This window comes from Lycorma delicatula, chromosome 11, assembly GCF_047948215.1.
Source record: "Lycorma delicatula isolate Av1 chromosome 11, ASM4794821v1, whole genome shotgun sequence".
NCBI lineage: Eukaryota > Metazoa > Arthropoda > Insecta > Hemiptera > Fulgoridae > Lycorma > Lycorma delicatula.
Genome location: NC_134465.1, coordinates 37,828,400 through 37,852,358, shown reverse-complemented (window position 1 = coordinate 37,852,358; position 23,959 = coordinate 37,828,400). Strand labels below are relative to the sequence as shown.

Sequence of the window (23,959 nt, the reverse complement as noted above, 5' to 3'; positions counted from 1 at the left end):
GAATGCAAATTTGAGTAAAAAATTTTTAAAACTTGCACACATAGGTATATGTAAACTTAACACATATATACAACTGTTTTCCTAAATAAGCAACATTATTCAGGTTGCTGAAATGAAATTTAATAGAAGTGTGATAGGGTTAATGAGAAGGGAGAAAATCGGATATAGTGTGTTATAAAGATTCAAACAGATAATTAAACAAATAAGAAGTAGCCTAATACAGGTGGAAGAAGTTGAAAAGGTCAATAGATTAATTTATTATCAGCAAAGCTAAAACAAGTGATCTGGAAGGAAGAACAAGATGGAAAGAAAATTAGAGAAAGTTTGATTTAACTAAGCATCAAGGAGGTTATGAGGAGGGGTGGGAAATATAATGCAGTCATTTATAACTCACAAATGAATCATATATGGCACGGAAATACAATTTATCTGCTACAAAAACTGTTTATATTTCCATATAGTCACCATCTGCATTTATATGTTTCTCTCAACAGTGAACCGGTTTTCTCATTCCATCAATGAAGAATATTGGTGGTGAAATAAAAGCCTTTAATATCATCCCACTTTATGGAAAAAGTGAAATCGCACAGTGCTAAATCTGGCAATATGGAAGGTTTGAAATAGGTTCAAATTTGTGTGTTATCAAACACAACATACACATTTCCCCTAAGATTGTTAGGGTTATTCCATTTTAATTCAACAAATTTTCAAAAATTTTATTGCATCAGTACTTTTGATTTTGATGATATTTGGCATATATAACAAGGTGGATCACCTTGTAGTGGCCAAAAAATATTTTTTTATATTTTTAAAAAATTTTTTCCTGAGTAATAGACTATTTTCTAACTCGCCACAGGTAAAAACAGCCATTTTTGACACTTTTTCCATTAGCTGTAACATTCTTATTTTACATCATACAGAAAGTCAGAAAGAGCTTTTTGAATAGAGTAAAGATAGAACTTCATCTTAGTGTACTCAAAATTAATTTTGTTACATAACCAAATCTTGTAATGTTTACTGAAGTTATGTTTACAAATTGTTGTTTTTTCAAGTTTTGGGCCCAAAATAAATAATGAAGGGTAGTAGCTTGTTTTTTTACCTATTAACTCTTAGGTACTAATAGTATTTATAAAAAAAAATTGGACAGTTATCGATTGCCCTTAATTAAAATAAATGGCCATCAAATCATAAGATTTTGAAAATGTTTCATTTTTGGGACCCAAAAACCACATGTGGAACAGGTGGCAAAAATCTGAAATGTTTACAGTGGTAATTACTTTTTATGTACTTTAAAACCATATAAAATTTACTTTGTTAATCAAATGGGTTGATGAGTAATGAAGCCATAAAAACCACTAAAAGCATTGTTCCTTGTAACCGTGAACAATGTATCGAAAAAATTCACAGCACGTATTTTTTCAGATAATGATGTAGGCCTACTATACCAAATATTTTGATATGTTTATGATGAGATAGCTTATGTTATAGATAGTTTGTTACTTAAAGTATGACTCGCACACACAAGCTAATGTATAAACATGAAAGTAAATAGACATGCATGGACATGAATGTTTACATAATCCTAAATGTAAACTTTGTAGAAGACTCAGTTACTGTTTTGGTTTCAGTGTGATGTGTTGTATTGTTGCTAGTGTTAATACTGTGGTTAGGTAATGTACATTTATAAAGTAATTTTATTAGTAGTGAACTTCTCTTTTATGCGGCTGAAAAATTATCGAGCAGCACAAAGGAACCAATTTAAAAAAATAAAGTTACAAAAACAGCCTAATCAGTTACTAGTAAATTAAACGATTCCTTTGATTTAAATATTTCTACTGAAGAAACCAGTTTAGTACCACAAAATTATGCTGATTTAGGTAGGGAATATGAAGAATTAAATATTAAATTAAAGGATAAAAATGAAAACAGTTATGTCAACCCAGGAAAAAATTAACATTTACGTTTATTCAAAAAATTCAAAATGAAATTACTGTTAGTCAGTATTTAGCCCATCAATCCAAACAGTTTGTTAAAACTAGTGGAATTTTGCCACAAATGGTAAAAAAAAAAATGCAGTCATATAATTGCTAAAAATGTTATTAAATGTGTCCAAGATTTTTACCAGAATGATGAGCACAGCCAAATGATGCCAGACAAGAAGAATTGTGTCTCTAAAAGACAAGCTGACGGTAAGAAAATTAATGTTCAAAAAAGGCTTACCTTATGTAACTTAAAGGCCTTCAAAGAAAAACATAATTTAAAAATTGGTTTTTCAAAATTTGCTGATTTAAGACCTAAATTTTGTGTTCCAGATGGTGGGTCAGGTACTCACTCTGTTTTTGTGTGTCACCCACCAAAATGTTTAAAATTGATGTTAACTCTAAATTTGATTATAAAATTCTCCTTTCAACCATGGTATGTGATATAGAAAATGAAACGTGCATGCTGTCACAGTGTGAAAAATGTCCAGGCACTAATGAAGTGCTCAGATTACTGCAAGAGAGATGGGATGATTTTGATTCTGAAATTATCTTCAAACAGTGGGTTTCTGTTGACCGATGTGAACTAACTACTCATATTCTTCCATTTTAAGAATACTTATTGAAAATTTAAATAATTTAAATAGGCATCATTTTGTTGCAAAGAAACAAGCTAATTTCCCCAACATTAAGAAGGAAAACCTCTTGGAGGATGAATGTATTTTAATTCAAAAGACTTCTCTAAACAATTTTCCTTTTGTGATACAGGATGAAGTCGAGTCATATCACTGGTAATAATCTTATGCCACAGTACATCCATTCCTCATATATTTTAAAAAAGAAGGAAAATTACCAAGTCAAATCTACTCAATTTTAAAATTGCAGCTGAATGGCATTTTTTTGCCTCATACCATGAAAAAGGACCATGTGATGGTATTGGTGGAAATGTGTAAAAAGGACTATGACTAAAGCAAGCCTTCAAAAGACAATCAATAATTAAATTGTTAGACCTTCTGAAATGTGCATTTATTACAGACAATATTAAAAATATAACATTTGTTTTTTGCTCTAATAAAGATGTTCGAGAGACTGAAGAATACCTCAGTTCTCATTATCGGGTAATCACAACAGTCCCAGAAACAAGAACCTCTCACAGTAATGTTCCAATAAGTCAGAAATGTATTCTGAAAGTCCAGGTGACCTCTGAATCAGAAACATTTATGTTATTTTTTTTTCATAAGGAAATTAGTGTCTCAGATTGCTTTATAGGTTTACCAAAACCAAAATGTAAAAATCATGTCTGCTGCGTATACGATGGCAAGTGGTGGTTAGGCAAACTCATTGACATCAACATACATGAAATTTAAGAGGAATATCGAATACACTTTTTCCATCCGCAGGGTCCTGGTACTTCATTCAAGAAATCATTGAGGGATAAAAGCTCTCACACCTTGAGAGCTTTTTCTATCAACTACTGGAAGAGGACACAACATTACACCAAAGATGAATGAGGATTTATCAATTCTACTGAATAACAAAATGGCAGGAACACAAGTTACGTTAGTTAACTTTGTTACCAAAAAGTGCAAGATTTATTCATAACATCCATTAGCAGGAGTAAAATAGGGTAAAAGTAAATTAAACAGCTTGTGTTAATGTATTTGAATTGTTTATCAGTTTGTAATTATTATTTATCATTCTGTAATTGACTATTTATAATTTTGTAATTAACTATTTATTAATTATCAATTTATTAATTCTAATGAGTTTAAAAAATTCTAATTTCTATAATCTGAAAAAATACATAGCATTAGTATTTTTGGATTCGTTGTTTATAGTTAATAGGAACAGTGTTTTTAATGGTTTTGTTGACTTCATTATTCAATTCGTCAACCCCTTTGAGTAACAAAATAAATTTTATATGATTTTAAAGTACATAAAAAGTACTGCTCTAAACATTTCAGATTTTTGCCACCTGTCCCACATGTGGTTTTTGGACCCCCTAAAAAAACATTTTCAAAATCTTATGATTTGGTGGCCATTTTTTTTAATGAAGGACACTGAACAGTCCAATTTTTTTTATAAGTACTGCTAGTACCTAAGAGTTAAAAGGTAAATAGCAGGCTTCTTACCCTAGCCCTTTATTATTTATTTTGGGCCCAAAATTTGAAAAAACAACAATTTGTAAATGTAACTTCAGTAAACATTACAAGATTTGGTTATGCAACAAAATGAATTTTGAGTACACTAAAATGAAGTTCCATCTTCACTCTTTCCAAAAATCTCTTTTTGACTTCATTTTATGTTAAAAATGAAATTACTGCATGTTGTTTTTGATGCATTGACATAGCAGCTGTATACAAATCCATAACAATGAAATTGACAGATAATGAGAGTGAGTGTGTGGATCAACAAGTTTTGAAATGTTAGTAATAGGGGGAATGAAACTACAAGATGGCAGAACCTGTCACTTGGTGTGAAATTATGTTCTCTTGTTACATTGCACTGTCGTATTACATTTCAGCCATCCCTTGTAGTATTTGGACATGAAAAAAGGAAAACACTGGTGTGCAACTTTGTACAGAATATTGTAAAATGTGGATAAATTATTTAGTCAAAATCTTGTGTGCTTTTCTTTCCTTTTTTTGGAGAATAGCGCTTATAATTAAAATGATTATAATAAACTACAACATTACGGTTAGTATTTAAATATATAATAAAATATTCTAAATATTTTTTGTGTAACATTAAATCTCAGTTTAATTATGTATTTAATTTGAAATAAAAATCAGTGGAAAAATAAAATCTACATACTTCATTTTTCTCCACTTAAATAATGAAGTTGGATAATCATTTGCCCTAGTAGTAAACAAGTTTATTGTTGCTTCTCTGTAAAAGTTTTCAATTTGATTTTCCCTAGACTATTTCTACTTTGTTCAAATCATCATCAGTAAAACATATCCCTCTGAGGTGGTTCTTAATTTTCTGAATGATTTTAAGTCAGAAGGCAAGGTAGAACTGTGAATTAGACATGTCATGGTTTTTCACCGGAATGCTTTCAGAAAAAAAGTAATGATTTCTGCGATGATCAGGTGTTTGTCTTCATGACAGAATGATTCTTTATAAAAATCTGCCTAAGTGCTTAATTTTTAAGAGCAGTTGTATCAGGAGTAGTTTCACAGTCTAAAAAGTAAACATGAAGGATATATGCATGAAACATTATTACTTATTATTGATGGTTATACATATTTTCTGGCAGAAGATACATTATGGCTTGTCAGATATGGGTGATCAGCCATTTCTGAATATTTCACTCTAATGGCACACATACTTGATGTCCATGAAATTTGGTTCTTACATTTGCATAATTAATTCAAGAATTTTGCAACTTTTTTGGCCCCAGTTCAGTTGTATTAATTTCCTAGTCATCCATTATGTGCTGTAATAAAGGTAAGCTGTATTCAAATAATTATAATGAGTGATGTGCAGTTTTTACTTTGGTATAAGATTTTTTTAAAGAATGATTAAATAAAAATTTGTTATGTTTCATTTGGCATAAGCGTTGTAATTTGTGTATTTTTATATCTCAACTGCTAGATTTACTGTTAAAAACCTGTTTTTAATTAATTTCTTTTCTGTCTTTTTATTATTTTATAATCTCTCTTGTTGTAGATAAAACCTTCATCAACTATTGATATATCGATTGCAGTTGCTACACCGAATGGATTAATTACTCCAATAGTTAAGTCAGCAGATAAAAAATCAATCGATGAAATATCTCTTGAGATACAGAAGCTTGCTGAAAAAGCACGATTGGGTAAACTTCAGCTTAATGAATTCCAAGGAGGCAGTTTCACGTAATTAATTTCTCACTTCTATAATCAGTTAATAGTAAAATTTGATGATTAAAAAAAAGGATCAGCATATACTTAATCTGGTCGCTGCATAATCACCCATTAATGACATGGCTACTCCCATACCAGGAAAAGATGTCCCTACTTACCCAAGAATTGCGGGTGGGTTGGGTACTCACTGCATGGAAAAAGCCTTTAGCTTTTGTTAATATGAGGTTGTCTCACTTGTTGATACTGTGTGGTTAAACAATTTTTTATATTGCCTACTCTTTTCTGTATCTTTGTTTCTTTCTTTTCCATTGTCATTCTTTAGGGTTTAGATCTGATTTTGCAAAGTCCATGAGAGAATGTTAGTGAGAATACATCCTTGATGCGGTGTAATATAATAACTATGGACTAAATAGAAGACTTGTTTCCTGTAAGTGGTTGCACAACAATCCTAATGGCTGAAATGCCAGTCCAAATACAGAGTATTCATTCTAAAATATAGAGTACAGTCCAAATAATGCTTGGAGATAAAAGTAGATCCAAATGTTATTGGATTTTCATTCAAAACTTTTAATAATAATACATTTTTAGTTGATTGTCTATATTAAAATTTTTAGAGTTTTATTAAACAGTTATTGTAGAGTGCAGCAGTGGAATGTGATGATTATCATAGTGATTTCATGAAGATTTGTGTCTAATCAGAATAAAAATTCTTAACAAAATGCAGTAGTTTTATGCAGTGTATTAAATTTTATTTCATTTTTAAAAACTAAATTTTTATTTGACCTTGTCATAGAAAACATTCATTAGGACGTGTTCAAAAATTATTTATCACATTTTTTTAATAATGCTTTATCAATTCATTAATTTGTTATATAATATTATTTTCTAAATCCTTAGTAGTATCTGATTTATTTATGAACACTAGATATAAGGTATTCCCAAAGGAAGTAGGCTATAGCAGTTAAATTTGGAGATGTAAGAGGCCAGTTTGTGTCTTTGAAACTGGAATTGAGGTTTCCAAGAAACATCTCTCAGAACATTCATTGTTTCTAAAGCAGTGAAGCAGTACCATTTTTGAAACCAAATTTCAGCATGAATCTCATTAAGCATCTCTATTACTGTAAACATTTGTCAGGATCACTCAGTAGTAACAGTTACTATTTGACCATAATTTTGGAGTAGTACAGATCGATGATTCTAAACAAAGATATACTGTACTAGCAACTTTGGCACTTTGTAGAAGTTGTTCATGCACTAACCTTGGATTTTTGTCATTCCAATAATGAACATTTTGTTTTACTCTAATGTAAAAATATGTCTCGATGGACACAATTAGTTAAGAATTTGTATTCAGATTTTCATTAAACTGAGTACAAAATTCTAATGGCACTTTGTTATTATCAAAAAAATTATGAACAAATCTAATTTTGTACATATGAAATTTGACTTGACGATGTAAAATGTGTAAACACATCTGTTTGATAAGTTTAAAAAAGCTGACCGATGCCTACAAGAAACAATATTCTTTGAATAACTGTTGCTATAACCTTTTGACATTCTCTGGAGCATGCGCTGTTTATGTACTACCAAAAATTGGTAGTACATAAACATTTCCTGTGTTATTCCACTTTTCAACAAGCTTCAAAATAGAATTTTGCGAAGAAATTTTTTCTACTTACGTTAAATTTTGATTGATGGATTAATTCACCACAGAAGTTTATAAAAAAAGCTTGTTCATGAGAATATGAAAATGGAAATTTGTAGTGTATGAAAAATGCCATGCCTGATAGGGATTTGAACCTGGAACCTCTGAATGAAAAGCTGAGATGCTACTGCTGTGCTGCAGATATCAACAGAATTCATGCTAAATATATGCCAAAATGTTCTTAACACTAGAGTTACTGATTTGTGTTCAACAAATTCATTTCCAGTGAATACATGTTCTTGCAACGACCAGTTGTGTCACATCACTTACTGTATGGCAGTGAACACAAGCTGCATGTACTATTCAGGTTTAGCTCCTGCTGCTTGTCAAAAACTGTCACATTTTATTGCCATATCCATAGTAAAAAAATGTTTTATTTTTTTATTAATATTTTTTTTTCTATTTACAGGATATCAAACCTGGGAATGTTTGGTATTAGAGAGTTCAGTGCTATTATCAATCCTCCCCAGTGTGCTATTTTAGCTGTAGGCGGTGGACAGCTAACTATAAGTAAGTCCTATTGTGAATAAAATAAAAATTTTATTTTGTATAAATGTAATAATTTTTTTCTTCAGAAGTTGTTGTTATGCTGTAATGGTTCATGTCCACACATTTTATGAGGACAAGATGATTTTTAATTGTACAGGAAACCTTTGAATTGATGAAGAAAAGAGTATTCTTAATCTTTAATAAAAAATCACTTATCCATAAAGCTATGTTCAATGGTCAAAAAGTTTTTGTCATATAACCTTACTTGATACAAACCCTGATCAGGAATGCCCCTATGTAATGTGTAAGAAGAAAGATTTTAGAAAAATTGATTTAAATTTGGGTAAAAGCAAACATAGCAGCAGTTAATTAATGAAAATGTTACAAAAAAATAAACATTTATGGTAAGAAGTTGACATCACTGACATCCATTCTATGATCTTATTTATAAAAATGTGGATTATTACTGTTTTTCTGAATATCACCAGCTTTATGTGTTTTTGAATATATATTTATATCTATATATGTAAATATGATTGTTTGTCCCATATGCATTCCCTATACCATTCATTCAATTGTGATGAAACTTTGCTGAGTTGTGAGCATGCCTACGAAGGTTTCTGAATTAGTTTGGACCCACTAGGTGGCGCTGGGGTGGAGATATTTAGAAAAATTGTATTTATGGACTGATTGGCTCATTCTGAATATATATTATTTACGTGTATTAACTGTTCCATCAATACATTGTCGATTTGTATGTGAAAATCGAAACAGTGACTCCTCTACATTCGATTAAATCAAACCAAGTTGCATTCCGAAAAGTACATTCATTTAATGATGCAGTTATTAATGACGGCAATGTGAATCCCGATGAATAGGGGAAAATGGTCATACTACCAGCCACATTTACAGGTAGTCCATGGCACATGCATGAATACGCACAAGATGCATATGGCTGCCCAAATTTTTTACATTCAATCCTTCTGTTAACTGGACAATCATCATCGGATATATATAAAAGGCAATGTTCATATGTGAGTCTGCTATAGACTAAAAAAATACTGGACCGATTTACATGTGGTTTTTTGTAAAATGGTCTGCCTTGTTCAGAGAAGGTTTAAAGCTATTGAAATTCTCGATCTGACCAGTAGAAAGAAAGATAGGGGTATTTTGAACCGACTACTGTGTTTAGAGAGTAGTTTGAATTAAATCCGATCGGTAGTGCTGTTGTTTTGACAGTTGGATTTATTTACATTCTGACTTAAAAAGTGAAAGGTTAAAGTATGTGAAATTCCGTAATGTTCAGGTTTTTTTTTATGTTTTATCAAACTTTGAATTGTGTTCTTTTAATCTATATATTCCACGACATGAAACATCTTAAAAAAATAGAATCTTGAAAATAGAAGAACTTGAACTAAGCATAAAATGCCAATGGCTAAACCTCAGTTTTTTTAACCTGCAGATAAGTGGTATTAATTGCAGTTTGTCTGAATGTAGATAGACATTTATTAATGGCCAATTCACAGGTCAACAAAATTAAGGAATTTGAAAGTTGTTTGTAATCTGATAACTGATTTTTATGTTATTTTGTGCGCTGATTTCAAATATGGCTACCGGTTTTTTTTTCTATCGTGTAAGAATTTTTCACAATACTAAAAAAAGAAAATGGAAAAAGACATATTGTATATGTATTACTCATAGAAAACTTTTATTTATAAAAAAAGTAATAGGACTTAAAGAAAGGATTTTTGTATGTTTTCTTACCTCTATCTTCATAGAGGTACAAGTCTTCAGTCTTCAGTCAGAGGTACAAGTCAGTACAAGTCTTCACTTGTACTGCCTTTTTTCCCCCCTTTCAATGCTTCTCACGCTTCATCTTTAAAAAGTTTACGAATGGACCTGTGAAAAGTCTTCTTTCACTTTGGGTTCTGAAGTTGTGGAAACATATGGCATATGTACCTAAACTCTCTCCTTCTTTAGATAGAGCTTTTTCAAATTGTTTCATCATTCCCAGTTTGATATGAAGTGGAAGTTCAGGTAGGGGGGACTTTCCATGGATCAACCAAACTTTTCCATATTACATTTTTGTTCCCAGGTTCTAATAATATCTTATGTGGCCATTTTTTTCTGGTCAAATGTTCTTTATTGCTCAGCTGTCCCATTCACACAAGAAGCAGGTATATTTGGTGTATCCTCCCTGCTGCCCAAGAAGCATAGAAATTATTTTTAGCTCACCACATATTATCCATTCATGATTGCAATATTTCAGTTTAGACATATCTAATTCTAAATTCTCATAGCATTCTGTCAGATACAGGAGTGTCCTACTAGCACTGAAGCATATTTGATGCCATTATGAAGAATTGGCTTCTTTTAGACGAGTCTAACAGCCTCCATTCATTCACATCGTACTTTACCAGCTGCTTCATTACACCAGGAACATTGTTACAATAAATTAATCTTCCATCTTCAGAAAGGTACAGGATAAAAACGTTAACTCTCTTTCTGTACCATGAGAAAGATGTGTTAAGGCCACTAATTTTTTTTTCTTTTAATCTAGATCTTAAAAGATCTGCTGACTTTTTAGGAAGACTTAAATCTCTGACCAACTCATTCATTTCATGCTGTGAAAAAAGCTGTGGTTTGTAACTACCAGAAATAAAATCAACATCATCATCCTGCGACTCTGTTTCAGAGTTGTTCAGTACATCTTTTAGTTTTTGTAGAACCGAAGATACAGGTACACCAGGGCTCTGAGGTTCAGGGCATATTGTCAAATAACAATTTGGATACACAATTTCTTTCTTATTTTTTAGATTGAACTCGAATACATTACAAGAACATAGTATCAATTATCACTGATTTTCTGGTTCTCTTAATCATTGGTACCTCAAACCAAAAAGACTTTTTCTTACCTTTTGTCCATTTGCACAGTCTTCCACACAAATAGAACAAACTGTATGCAGGACCCACGTTTTATCTTGGTTACCAAGTTTTATCCTAAAAGAGGCGTAGTACACTTTTTTAACGAAGTCTGTAGTATTTCTTTACTGTTTCTTCACCACAAATGTAACAGAAGTTGTTAGGTGAATTAATGCAACCCCTTGAAGCCATTTTGAAATATAAAAATCAAGGAAAGCACAAATAAAATAACTTCAAAAATGAAAGAAAACTAAAACACTATAGAAAGTTTAGAAAACTATTTAACACTAGCAAAACCTTTCAACAGTGCTCTAATTGCAACCAATTTATTTTTATTTCAGTAGAGTGAAGGGGAGTAGGAATGAGCGAGTCATCATCACCTTAGCTAATGGCTTGGCAAAAATGACTTATGAAATCATTCTAATTAATCATATTACATCATCTTGTTAGTTACTCATCTTACTATATCAAACCAGAATTATGAACACTACTTGTATTCATTCCATTAACCAAACTAATAATAAAGTATCAAAATAATTAACACAGGCCTAATTTTTTATTCAACGTTTTATAAGTAAAATATATTGATTATCAATTTTCAGAATATTGAAAAATTGATTTAGTGAAAAAATGGTATGTGATGGAATTTTTTGACTATTTTTCCTAAAACCAACATAAAAATGTAGAAGAATCAGTTATTAGTTTTCAAAAAACTTTTCTATTGTTGACCTGTGTATTGAAGTAGTTGATTCCACAAGTAATAAAACATCTCATGTAAAGGAAATTATAAAAAAATATTTGTAATATTTCTTAATTGCATAATTGTGTTATATCAGTATCATATATCAGTGTTATATCAGTAATATAACGTACTTCACTGATTAATCATGTGAAAACAGTGTAGATTGCTACTTTGAGTCATTCCATTTAGACATCATCAATCCATGGAATATAGTTTTTGTAAGTCATATAACAGAACTTATTGAGTAAAGTGTAAAAGTATAAAATTACTGATTGAAAATTCAATTGAAATATTTATTTTAACTATTAAGTACTGTATAGTATATACTTACATTTAGGACTTATAGTCAGTATATTTCTTTTTGCTTTATTAAGTGTAACTTACTGCTTTTTTTGTGCAATAATATTATGTAAAATGTTTTAATAAGTTTTTGCCTTGGAAAAAAAAGTAAACTTAATTTCTAAAACGTAAATAAGTTTCATCGATCAAGCAACAAAGATGTTAGGTTTTGAATTTTGAAAAATAAACTTGCTATCATGAGCTGTGAAAATAATGTGGGTATAAATGGATTTTGTAATATTAGAAAAAAATTGATCAAATTAGAAAAATTTTACTTTTGAAAATGAATGAATGAAACCCAGGCAGAGTTTGAAAGTGAATGCTAGCAAAAGCAGTAATGCAGAGCATATAGAGGAATATTTAAAAACAATTTTCACAGACATGAAGTAGAGTACAAACAATTATTAATAAACTGACAGTAATTAAGTTTTATTAAAACTTAACTTATTAGTTTGTTTTTTTGGCAGTAATATTACTTAGTAATTTATTTACAAAATAGAGATTAAAAAATGTATATTTTTATTCTATTTAGAACCAGATGGTAGTAAGGCAACTATGATGTCAGCGACTTTATCATACGATGCTAGAGCTATGATGGAAGATGAAGTGGCTTTATTTATGGAAATATTAGAGGGTTATCTAGAAAATCCAGCTTCTCTTCTTTTAACTGGTGCAACAATAAAAGTTAAATCAAAAGCAACATATGAGTTATAATAGGTAATAAAATGATTTAATAGATCATATTTATTTTGTTAATGTTAAATCTGGAGTGATTTTATTCCAGTGTAATTTTAAGATTTCTAGAAATTTATTTTTTTTATTAATGTAATTATTGTTATAATAAGACGTGGTGATTTTATCACTATTTAGTACTAAATGAACTGCATCTGTAGTTTTTTTATACACTGTGCTTTTTTCAGTTTGATATAAATAATTCTTATTTATTTTGCATTGTATGTTTTATTTAGTTCTTTGATCAGTGAGTTTTAGAGTATTGAGTGTACCTCCTGTAGTAAATTTTTAAAATTGCAATATTTATTAAATTATTTTATATTGTTTTAAATTTTTAATTATTACATACAACCAGTAAGTACAAAAAAAATTATAATTTCTTTTCCAGACTGGTTCCATAACCACCATATCTTCATAATTTTTCTTGTTTTACTTTCATCAAAGTTTGATTGATTATTTGCCATGCAGTGTATTCTTATAAAATAAATAGTAACTGTTATAAGTAAAAAGTAAAGAATAAAAGCACGGTGAACCTGGTACCAAACAGTCTTTGGTATTTTTTTTTTAAAACCATGTAAGTATAAAATTGTCACTTAAATCTGCTGACAAAAGATAAGCAGCAGTGATCAATACAGCAATTTTTAAGTCTGTAAGTCCACTGAGTTAAGCAGTTTTTTTTAAATCGTATATATAACTGGATTATTGCAAACATTTAATGATAACCATCAAGACCGTTTTACATTAAACATTCTGTTATAAATTTGTCAGGACCATGATATTTCTCCATTATAAAGAAATTTCATTGATAGGAGATTATGTATTGGGTTTTTAAAATTGTAATCTTTTTCTTTAAACTGTTGTTTATTCCTGAAAAACTACTTTAGAAAAGAAAAAAGATTAGTTCAAATTGAAAAATATACCAGGCTATTTGCAGAGAACCATTTTTCAAACAGATATTTCCAATCGCATTGTTTCGAATGATGTTGTCTGTTTCCTGAAGAGGTTGGTTCATGATAAGTGGTTAAAGTGAATGGAATGCTACCATGAACAATAAACTTCACCTGATTAAGAACACTGTGTCACTGTGGAGCTCCTCATGCAGAAATAACCATCTGCCATTTGCGAATAGGGCACACTAGGCTCACTCATTGATAACCGACTCAAACAAATGCACCTGTTTGTGCTTGCTGCAACTGCCAAATAACAGTGCACCACATCCTTGTGGATTGTATCTGTTATGCGGCAATGCATCATAAGTTTAAACCAGGGGCTAACATACAAACTATTCTAGAGGATGATATTCTTATTCTATTGATTTCTTAGGGCCACCCGTTTATATATAAATTACTGCAGTGTGTGCCAAGTATTCATGCCATTTGCTGTAAAGCAGATAGTAATTTTATTTCTTGAAATAAATCTTTGTTTTTATTTCACTTTTAGCATGAGTTACAGGCTTTTTACTTAGAAGATGTATTTTTGTGTTTCTGGATTTTTAGTTTTTAATTAATTTTTAATTGTCCATTTTTTAACATTTATTTTTTACCACAAATCTATTGTGTTGGAACAATGATAACACAAAAGGATTTTTCACCCAGAAAAAAAATCATTGTGCTTAGCTTGTTATAAAATTATTTTATTATTATTCCATAATTATATCATTAATGATTTCATGATTATTTCCAAATAATTTTCATTTTTTCCCTTTTTTAAATTACAAAGGGTGTGAACCTGATGACTATGATACCATCAGTCATTGTTTCTCCTCTGTGTGGATTAGTTTTTTACTTATATGAATCATTGGATTGCTGTATTTTTATTAAACATTTTTTTTTTTGCATAAGTTCAATCATTGTATCTAGTTGGACAGAACTCTGGGTTTTGGAGGAGGTGGTTGGTCTTTTTATTAATGTGAGATGAAACATTTCCTTTGTGAAGTTTCAGTTGTTTCCAGAAGTGTTTCTCTAACTCTGTTTCTTTAACTCTAGTGATATGGATGAGTATAAGGGAAAAAATGTAAAGTGTGGCAGAAATATATTCTCCTGGTAGGTGGGTTTAAGATTGCGTAACTTTGGTAATATTAATCAAATTAGTCAACACTTGTAAGCTTTTAAAAGTTATCATGATTATTTTTAGAAAGGTTATGATTATTTATTTAAAAGTTGAAAATAAAGAAGAAATTCAATTCATTTTGAAATCTTATTACAAAAATGGGGAGAAGCAACTCGGGCTGATAAAAAGTTTGTGATGTTTATGATGTGATGCAGTACGAGTATCTGTGGCACAAAGCTTGTTGAAGTGTTATTAATCAGAAAATTTTGATGTCCATGATGCACCTCTTTCTAGTCGGCGTACGATTGAAAAAGTTGAAATCAAGGAAAAAATTGTGCAAGACCCCAGCACATTAGTAGTCATGAAATCAATAATAAACTAGATAGTGGCTGCAAAACACTCTTAAACTGTTTGAAAAAGACTGGATGCAAAAAAAACTCAGTGTTTGGTTGCCACATGATTTAACAATGAAAAATTTAATGAATTTCCATCTGTGAATTGTAGCTAAAATGGAACAAAATCGAACCATCTTTTCAATGACTCGTTAAGGGTGATGAAAAATGGATTGTTTATGACAATAATGTACAGAAAAGATGGTGGTCAAAGCAAGGTAAAGCTCCACAGACAGTGGCAAAACAAAAAAATATCAAATAATTGACACCAAGATAAGTGATGCACTGTGTGTGTGGGAGATCAAAAAGGAATTACTAGACGTTGCTGAGGTCCAGTCAAATAATTGGTCCTAACCTCTACTGTCAACAACTGGAATGATTACACCAACCAGTCAAGATAAAATGATCAGATTTGATCAATAGGAAAGTTTTCCATCACAACAATGTCAATTCCCAAACATCTTTGGTGATCCATTGAAAATTGGGAGAGGAATTTCAGGAAAATTTGATGCATACACTGTATAGGGTTCTGACCTTGCACCTGTGAAAATTACTTAGTGCAGTTTTTCATCCAGAAAACACAAATATTCTACAGTAATGGGATTATGATTTTACCTCAAAAAGTGGTCGATCAAAACAGCACTTGTTTGGTTTAATAAACATCATCTGAGATATAAAAAAACCTTGTATTACTTTTGCATTAAAATATGAAGAAACTTTTCCCTAACTCTTATTCAAAATCATTTACGTCTTTTAATGCAGCGTGTTCTTCCAATAATGAAAACAGTGCTATTCTTGTCAAAATAATTTTTTGAATTCTACAGTTGAATATAACCTATCTGTTCCATGGGCTGACCGTGTAGATTCTCTATTCTGTATGATGTTCCTAGATGTATAGATCATCCAACTGTAATTCATTATCGCTGTAAAGTTTGGATTGTCTGTATATACTATTTAAATCTTTTTGGAAGAACACAAATTTTTGGTCTTCTTTAGGAGGAATAAAAGAAAGCCGGTTCGCTTATCATTTGGATCATTATTACTTCCCTCATTGTTCAGATTTACAAAAAAAAAAAAAATGATTTAGGTTAGTGGGTTTAATAAATAGACAAACCGTCTTATAGTATATTTTAATTACATCAAAAGTTTGAACTAATATAGATAAATGCGATACTAAACAAAAAGAAATATACATTTATAATTTTTTTAAATTTTTACAGGAAAAGTGCCTCAAATGACTGCTTGTTTATTGAATGGATTAATGAAGCTTTAAAACGTAAACAGAGTAATAATCCTAACAACTTAAAACATTGGGTGTGTAAAGTAAATAGTCATATTATCTCTATAGAAAAAACTGAAGTTACTATTTTTTTATTTTTTATAATTATGTAAAAAATAAAAATTAAGAAATAGTTACCTTTTTTCATTAATATTCTGTAGAAGTAATAGCATTGACTAGTTTATTAATTAAGTTGATGTCAGTATAATTATTTTTATTTTTTAGGTTATTTTGATTTAAAAAAAATTAAAATAACTGATATACTGCCATGTAGTATGTATGTATACATAGATGTAAACTGTATAATGTACATTAACATAAACAAGAGTTAAAGCATTTTGAAAATTGTTAACTTTTTATTAGTTATATAGATTTTTTATTTATTTTTGTCATTTTCATCATAAAAAGTTTGTGTTTTTTTATTGTTCCTCTTCTTTAATCTATTTAAAAAATATTCTCTCCGTGGTCATGAGATTGTATTTAAAGTTATGTTTCTTGCATTCCTTATTGCAAAATAAATTTTATGTTGATTATTATTGTTATTAACAGTTCTTTGTAAATTTATTCTACTTTAAATCAGATATTTTGTTCTCCTTTTTTGTTTGCTTTTGTCCTGAAAAATTTATCCTTATGAATTAGTGTGTATTTAAATTCTAGACTTTTAACTTGTAAACTTCATATCCTGAGTCATATGTCGAAATGGTACTCAAGATTTGACTTTTTTATAGCATTATTGAAATATATATATTTAATGAATAATAAAACTAAATGTTGTGAAAATAGTATTAATGAATTGGTACTCTTCAAGGTATGTAAGTGTAAAAGTGAAGCTGAATTTATCATCACCAGATGAACTGAAATCAGTTCTGTAATATGTCTTGAAAGTGATTCGTAGAATTCTCCACCAAAAGATCTTTAATCCATTTTTCATTCAACATGTGTAAATTGTTAAATGGAGTCATCAAAGATTAAACGAATTCATTAGGAGAGCACCGGCATCACAACATTCATCTGAAGATTGACCATTATTTTATCTATTTTCTTTATAAGTAGTGCTTGATTATTATGTCTTATAAATGTGTCTTATAAAAAATTCATCGATCTGCATTTGCAGTCGCTGCTTAAACAACAATTGTAAGACAAGCAGTTCATGCTGCTACAGCCAAACTGGAAAAGCTGGTTTCTACTTTGAAAGCAGTGTTTTTGGTCGATTTCCAAGCTACTATACATAATCTATCATGCAACATCCAAACAGACTGCCAGAAGGCTGGAAAGCCTGGGAAATCGTGGTGGACTTTGATGTTTCAGTGGATATACCCAGTCATATCAACATACGTGGAAATGAAGAGGCTGATAAACTGGCCAAGTTAGTTATGACTACCCTAACCTAGTTGCCCCGCGTCCTTGCATTCATCCAGGGCACTGGTCAATGCAGCGATCAACAGATGGAACGAACAGCACCTCTCCAAGAGGCTGTTGGTAGAAAATGGAAAACTTTGGTCACTGACGGTCCTATTAACCCCGGCCTCCTTGCATGTGGTCCAGCATAGCTGCCTTCTGACTAAAAACTGGCCATAACTATCTTGCTTGTCACTTTCACTGCATTCTGTGCTGCTGTCTCCTGAGTGCCCACTGTGTGGTTGCGGGATGATGTGTGCTGATCACCTGAGAGATTATCCGGCCCTGGACACACCCAGCTGGATGAGAGCCCAGAATTCATAGAAGCCTGTCTTTATTGGTCACCACGTCGCCAAATGGCTCAACAAACAAAGGCGGGTGGATGTTGACTAGCAAGTAAGTAAATTACTGACAAACAATGTCTGCTACAAGCAGCATTCCAACACTTATTACAAATTTTCATATAAATCTCTAGATTTCAAATGCTGTCTAATTCACTGGTCTAATCTAAAATTTATGATGGTGGTAATTTATAGATCTTATGTTTCTTTTGAAACCTTTCTAAATTAAATGTCAGAAACTCATTGAAATTTCTAATAAATTCAGTGTCACAGTGTGTGGCAATTTTAATGTTTACTTTCTATAGAATTCTGATCTTATGATGAACGACCATTTAACTTTGTTTCAGTTAGCAGGTCTAAATATTTTCTGTTTCCCAACTGACCAGAATTACAAGAACTTAAACCACCTGGATAGACAATATTTTTAGAAATTTACCAAAACATAATTTTCAATCTTTAGTGCAGATTACAATCTTTCAAACAATAATTATCAAATTGCAATTGCGTCATTTATTAATTTAAACTTGCAATGAAAAAATTATTACTTTTTTCTTTCACGAGGCTAATCGATAAGGATTCGATTTGAAATTTGAGGACCTTGCTATCAGAAACTAATTGGGTAAGTAATAATAAAATGATAAATATCACAAAAATGTCATATGGTGAAAATTTAATAATTTTCTTAGCAAAATTTGGAAGGATTTCCTTCTAGCCTGCCTTTTAGTACAAAACAAACAGTTTAAACATGAAAAATGCATATATTACTAAAGGAATTGTAAATATCTGGCTTTGTGCTAAGAATTTTCTATGAAATGTCTAAATATCTGATAATAAGTTTCTGATGTTAGTTTAGCATCAGATATTGTATCTGAAATTGTCAGAATAATTTGAAAAATTTAAAACAATTATCTGCTTAAATTATTCATACTACTAAAAGATTACATTATGATAATTTAATATCTAATTCAAACAATAAAACTAATGCCACATGGGGAAGCATAATTAAAAATAAACTTCTCTAAAAATACAAAAGGACTTGACTTGATCATTTCATTGCTACTTCATAATTTAAAGATTTCTAGTTTTTGAAATTATTCTTTTTCCTTTAGTAAACGATCATAAATGAAAAGATCAATTATCAAGCGGATGACCTTTTCAAGAACCTCAATTTATTGAAAGCAGGAAATAGATAAATAAAAAAGAGGTCAGACATGGCTTGACGTCAAATATAGGTAGGTGAGTTGACTGAACAGTATGTAAAAATTAAAGGAAATTTAAATACTTCAGTACAATAAGTTCTGACAATGGAGTGGTTCCGAAATGCATCAACTAGAGATAAAAGAATGAAGAAAGAAACATAAGAAGTATTAAATATAGAAACTGTATAATTTATCTTATATTGAGGTGATCTGTAAAGTATTTTTATGCACTGATCAGAATAAATCTTTTCTAAATTTCAAACTGTAGGTTCTTTCTACTTTCAATATTATAAAACCACAATTTAATTCTTTAATTTTCAAAATTTTAGTTCTTTATAATACAATTTATTTTCTTTGATTTAGTTAATCAGCACAACAATCTCGTTTTAATTAAAACTTTTATGTCGAACTCTAACTATAATATTCTTATTTTTATCAGTTTATGTAATATATTAATTCAGATGAAAATAATGCTTAAAATGCTAACCTGTAATTTGTAGATGTAATAAACAGCTTGAAATGGAAATACATCGCATATAAATATTGCATAATCTTTCTACTGTATCAGGTTCTACCACCATAAAAAATAAATAAACTAATTATATAGATCATTAAATAAATATTATTGATGTTTTTTAAAATGGGAAAATCAAAATGTTTTTTCTATGTATTTTTAGGATAGTCTCACCTTTTGTAAATATGTATGATAATATACAAGGGTAAGTCAGTTATTATCCAGTGTAGTTATCATTTTTCAACAAAGTCCCCTTGCATTTCAACGCACTTGGTCTATCGTTGCATAAGCTTCCTAATGCCCTCATAAAAGAAGGTTTTCGATCATTGCTGAAGATTGTTCAGGTATTCATTGAACGAGACAAGAAGTGCTGCACTTGTTGCTGAATCTCTTGCCAGTGATTAAGTCTGTTTACAGAAAAGGGTTCTAAATTTGGTTCTGGAAGGCTGCCAAAGATATCACGTATTAGGAAATATGCTGGTGTTAGAGGAAGAAGGTCAGAAGGGTTGTCTGATATTGGAGTTAAGGGTCAGTAATTTACACATGCCTCAATTTGAGTCAGTAGAGTGGTAAACTCTACTATTGTCAGACTGTTAGTACAGATAACTCTTTTCATATTACTCTAACACGTTTGACTGGTGATTCCCAGAGTCTGCCAAAGTGTGGAGCACTGGGAGGTTGAAAGTACCATTGAATACCTTTAATGGGTGAAACTTCTGGAACACTTAATTGAACATTTTCAGTTCTAAATAATAAGTTTTTGCATAATATGTTTTGCAATGACTACGACAGGCCCAAGTACTCCCAATGGATCAAATATTTGTCCGATGGCAGCTAAGATTGTTCGTTTTGGACTTTGGCTTTCCTTGTTGAATAAGAACTGAAATACATCCTTCACAGGATTCCAGATTATTTCCAAAGTTTAACTCTAGGATCTTGATCAATGTTGTAATCAGTCTGATATACATCTTCACACGGAATATTGGACATTATTGCTTGATAATTTGCGCACCACTTTCCGGGGTGAAATCCTCCACGACTAGCAAGATCAATTAGATCTCTTTGAAGTTGTTTTGCTTCTGAAGTGAAGATGCACCTGTCACAAAATCATCTACATAAAAGTCGTTTATCATTGCAAGTGACGGCCTTGGAAATGTTTCCTTCTCATCTAGAGCTAGTTGCTTTAATGTTCTTGTTGCTAAGTTCAGTGCACTTGAAGTCCCATACGTCGCGGTTAACAACTTATATATTGTTATTTCTTCATTGAAGTTTTCACCCCATACAATTAACTAAAGATTTGTTTGAGAAGCATAGATTTTAATCTGCCTATACATCTTTTCTATATCAGCTGTCGTAGCATATACGAGTTTAAATCTGACAATAATGCTAATTAAATCTGACTGTACCATAGGTCCAACAGTGGGTAAGTTGTTCACTGAAATCCCAGATGTTGTCTTACTGGAACTATCAAAAACTACCTTACTTTTGTTATAGATGAATCTTCTTGTATAACACAATGGTGTGGAATGTAATATGATTTAGACCCTGCAACTTCTTCATCTGATATTTCTGTCATGTAACCTAGGTTTTTGTATTCTCTCATGAAGTTTATGTACTGCAATTTCAATTCAGTGTTTGAATTCAGACGTTGGTTTACATCATCTTTCAAAGTGTTCTTCACACAGTATCTTCCATCTATAGATCTTGTATTATTTTCATACAATTCTTCATAAAGTTTTTCATTTACTGTAAATTGTTTTTTGATAGAGCTGCAGTCTTCTAATTTCCAAAATTTTTTATTTTCATTGATGTGATCTAAAGTGGATAGATTGTATACAGATGTTAAAACTGTTGAATGCTGATCGGTCGATATTTTACTGGAAATTACCCTGCCAAATAAGGTATTTTAAAATGTTAGATTTGATTCACTTGCTTTAATGTTTCCTTCAATTAAGACATCATAAAATAATTCTGCACCAAGAAGTATGTCAATGTCACTTGGTTTGTGGAAATTTGAATCAGCCAGTAGCAGATTCTGTAGTAATAGCAAACTTGATTTTCTGATTTGAACTGTGGGTAATTCTTGAGTGATGGCGGGTAAAACTGCACATTCAATATTCGCTGCGAATCAGTTCACTCTTGATTTAATAACACATTCCACAAAATGAGTTGTAATGGTTGCAGCCTTGCCTATACCATTAACTTGTAACATGTTTTTCTTTGATTGCAGTCTTAAAAACTTAGCAATTTTCTCAGTGATAAAATTTGACTGCAAACCGCCGTCAAGTATTACGCAACAACAATGAGAATGACTATGTATATCTAACACTAAAACAATGGCTGTAGACAGCATGAAAACAGGGTTGGATTACTTCGAGCTAACATTTAATGTGGATACTGTTGTTTGTTGTGGAATTACTACTGGGGACAATTTATCGTCACTGGCAGAAATCTTATTTTGTGTCATAAAATCATACTTGCTATATGTAAGTAATATACAAATTTAATCATATTGCCTAATGTAAAATTGAACTGTATATTATTGAATATGTAAAAAATGACAGTTTGGAAATAAAATTTTACAATTTTCAGGGTTCCCACTGAAATTTCACTTTAAATTTACATTATCCTCAACATATTGAACAGACCGTAACTCTTTCTTGCAGTACATTTTATTGCATCACAGAAAGGAAAATTAATAAATTTCATTATTTAATATGGCCTCCATCATCCATATCTCCTTTTTATTAAAACAAAATTAATTAGGTTCAAAACTAAGAAATCAGTTAACAAAAAAAAAAAAATGTATAAAAACAATATATATGCACTATAAAATGAAGGATGTACTTGTGATTGATTGCACTTAATATGTGAGAAACTAAATTACTACCTTCAAATGAAATAATTGCACTAAGGAAATAAAAAATAAATTAACTATAAATGAAAGGTACTTACAAGTAATAAAATAAATTTTCTTTTTAAACTCTGGGACCACCATTAAGTATTGCTTTGGAGGATAAAATGAATGATTTGTAGCATGTGTGAAAATGCCATGCCTCACCAGGATTTGAACTTGGGACCTCAGGATGAAAGGCTGAGACACTGCCATTCATGCCACGGAGGTTGCAATAAAATAAATTAAATTCAGTTGAACTTCACAAAGAAACTAAAACACAAACTTCACACATGAACTAAAAGAATGTAAAAGTGTAACCAAATAAACTTGAAATAGCAAAGGACACATTAAATTAACTTTAGTTGACTTTGCGTAGTAACTAAAACAATAATATAAACAACCAAACATTAACTAAAAAATAAGGAACAAAATAAACACAGGAAGAAAACACAAATTATTTAAATTTAGGATCAGGTAAAAAACAGAAATATTTCTTTTGATATTGCAATACACCCAGAGTTCAGTTCAAAGAATCCTCTACTTCAATCTGTCATTTAATTCTAGACACTTTTCTTCCTTCATGTGGCTTTTTCAGCTGAATCCTTATTTTAGACTTATTAGGAACATCACCCTCTTATTGATCTTCATTTCTTTTTCTTTTTCCAGATATGTCATATTGCTTTCTTGCCCCCTCTCACTGCAGTCAACATTTTCTGATCTATTTGAACTCTCTTGGAACCTCCACAAAATTTCAGAGCATCATAAACAAACCTTTGAAGTTCTTTGTAGTTTTCAGAGTAGAGAGATTTGTTCGCAGAAAATCCTGACTCCACACTAGAATTACAGTGAAAAAATTAATGCTAGTTAGGTGTTTTCACTATTTTCTAGGTCGATTAGCCATTAGCTTTGCTTCCATAACTAGAGGTTTCAACACATCAATGGCATGCTGGTTTCAGACAGCATGCCATTAAACTTTTAATCAGATCAATGCTAATTAGAAAATAAGCTGAGAGAGGAAAAGAGCTTTTGAAACCTTCTCAAAAACGGCTCACATTCAGCATATACTGCCCTAAAAAAGGACAACTTGCATTTCAGAAACTTATCTGCACAATGATTTTGTAATGACTTGTATGGTTTA

At 30.6% G+C, this 23,959-nt stretch overlaps 1 protein-coding gene across 1 annotated transcript in view; it reads left to right on the top strand.

Annotated features, from left to right (window-relative positions):
• The window catches only part of LOC142332015 (uncharacterized), an 87,292-nt gene extending 70,273 nt beyond the window's left edge, over positions 1-17,019 (top strand). Inside the window, exons 13-16 of the mRNA XM_075378081.1 lie at positions 5,652-5,836; positions 7,939-8,039; positions 12,554-12,738; positions 16,415-17,019. Coding sequence (XP_075234196.1) covers positions 5,652-5,836; positions 7,939-8,039; positions 12,554-12,735 — 468 coding nt within the window. The 3' untranslated portion in view covers positions 12,736-12,738; positions 16,415-17,019. The remainder of the gene's footprint in view (positions 1-5,651; positions 5,837-7,938; positions 8,040-12,553; positions 12,739-16,414) is intronic.
• Positions 17,020-23,959: the final 6,940 nt, after the last annotated feature.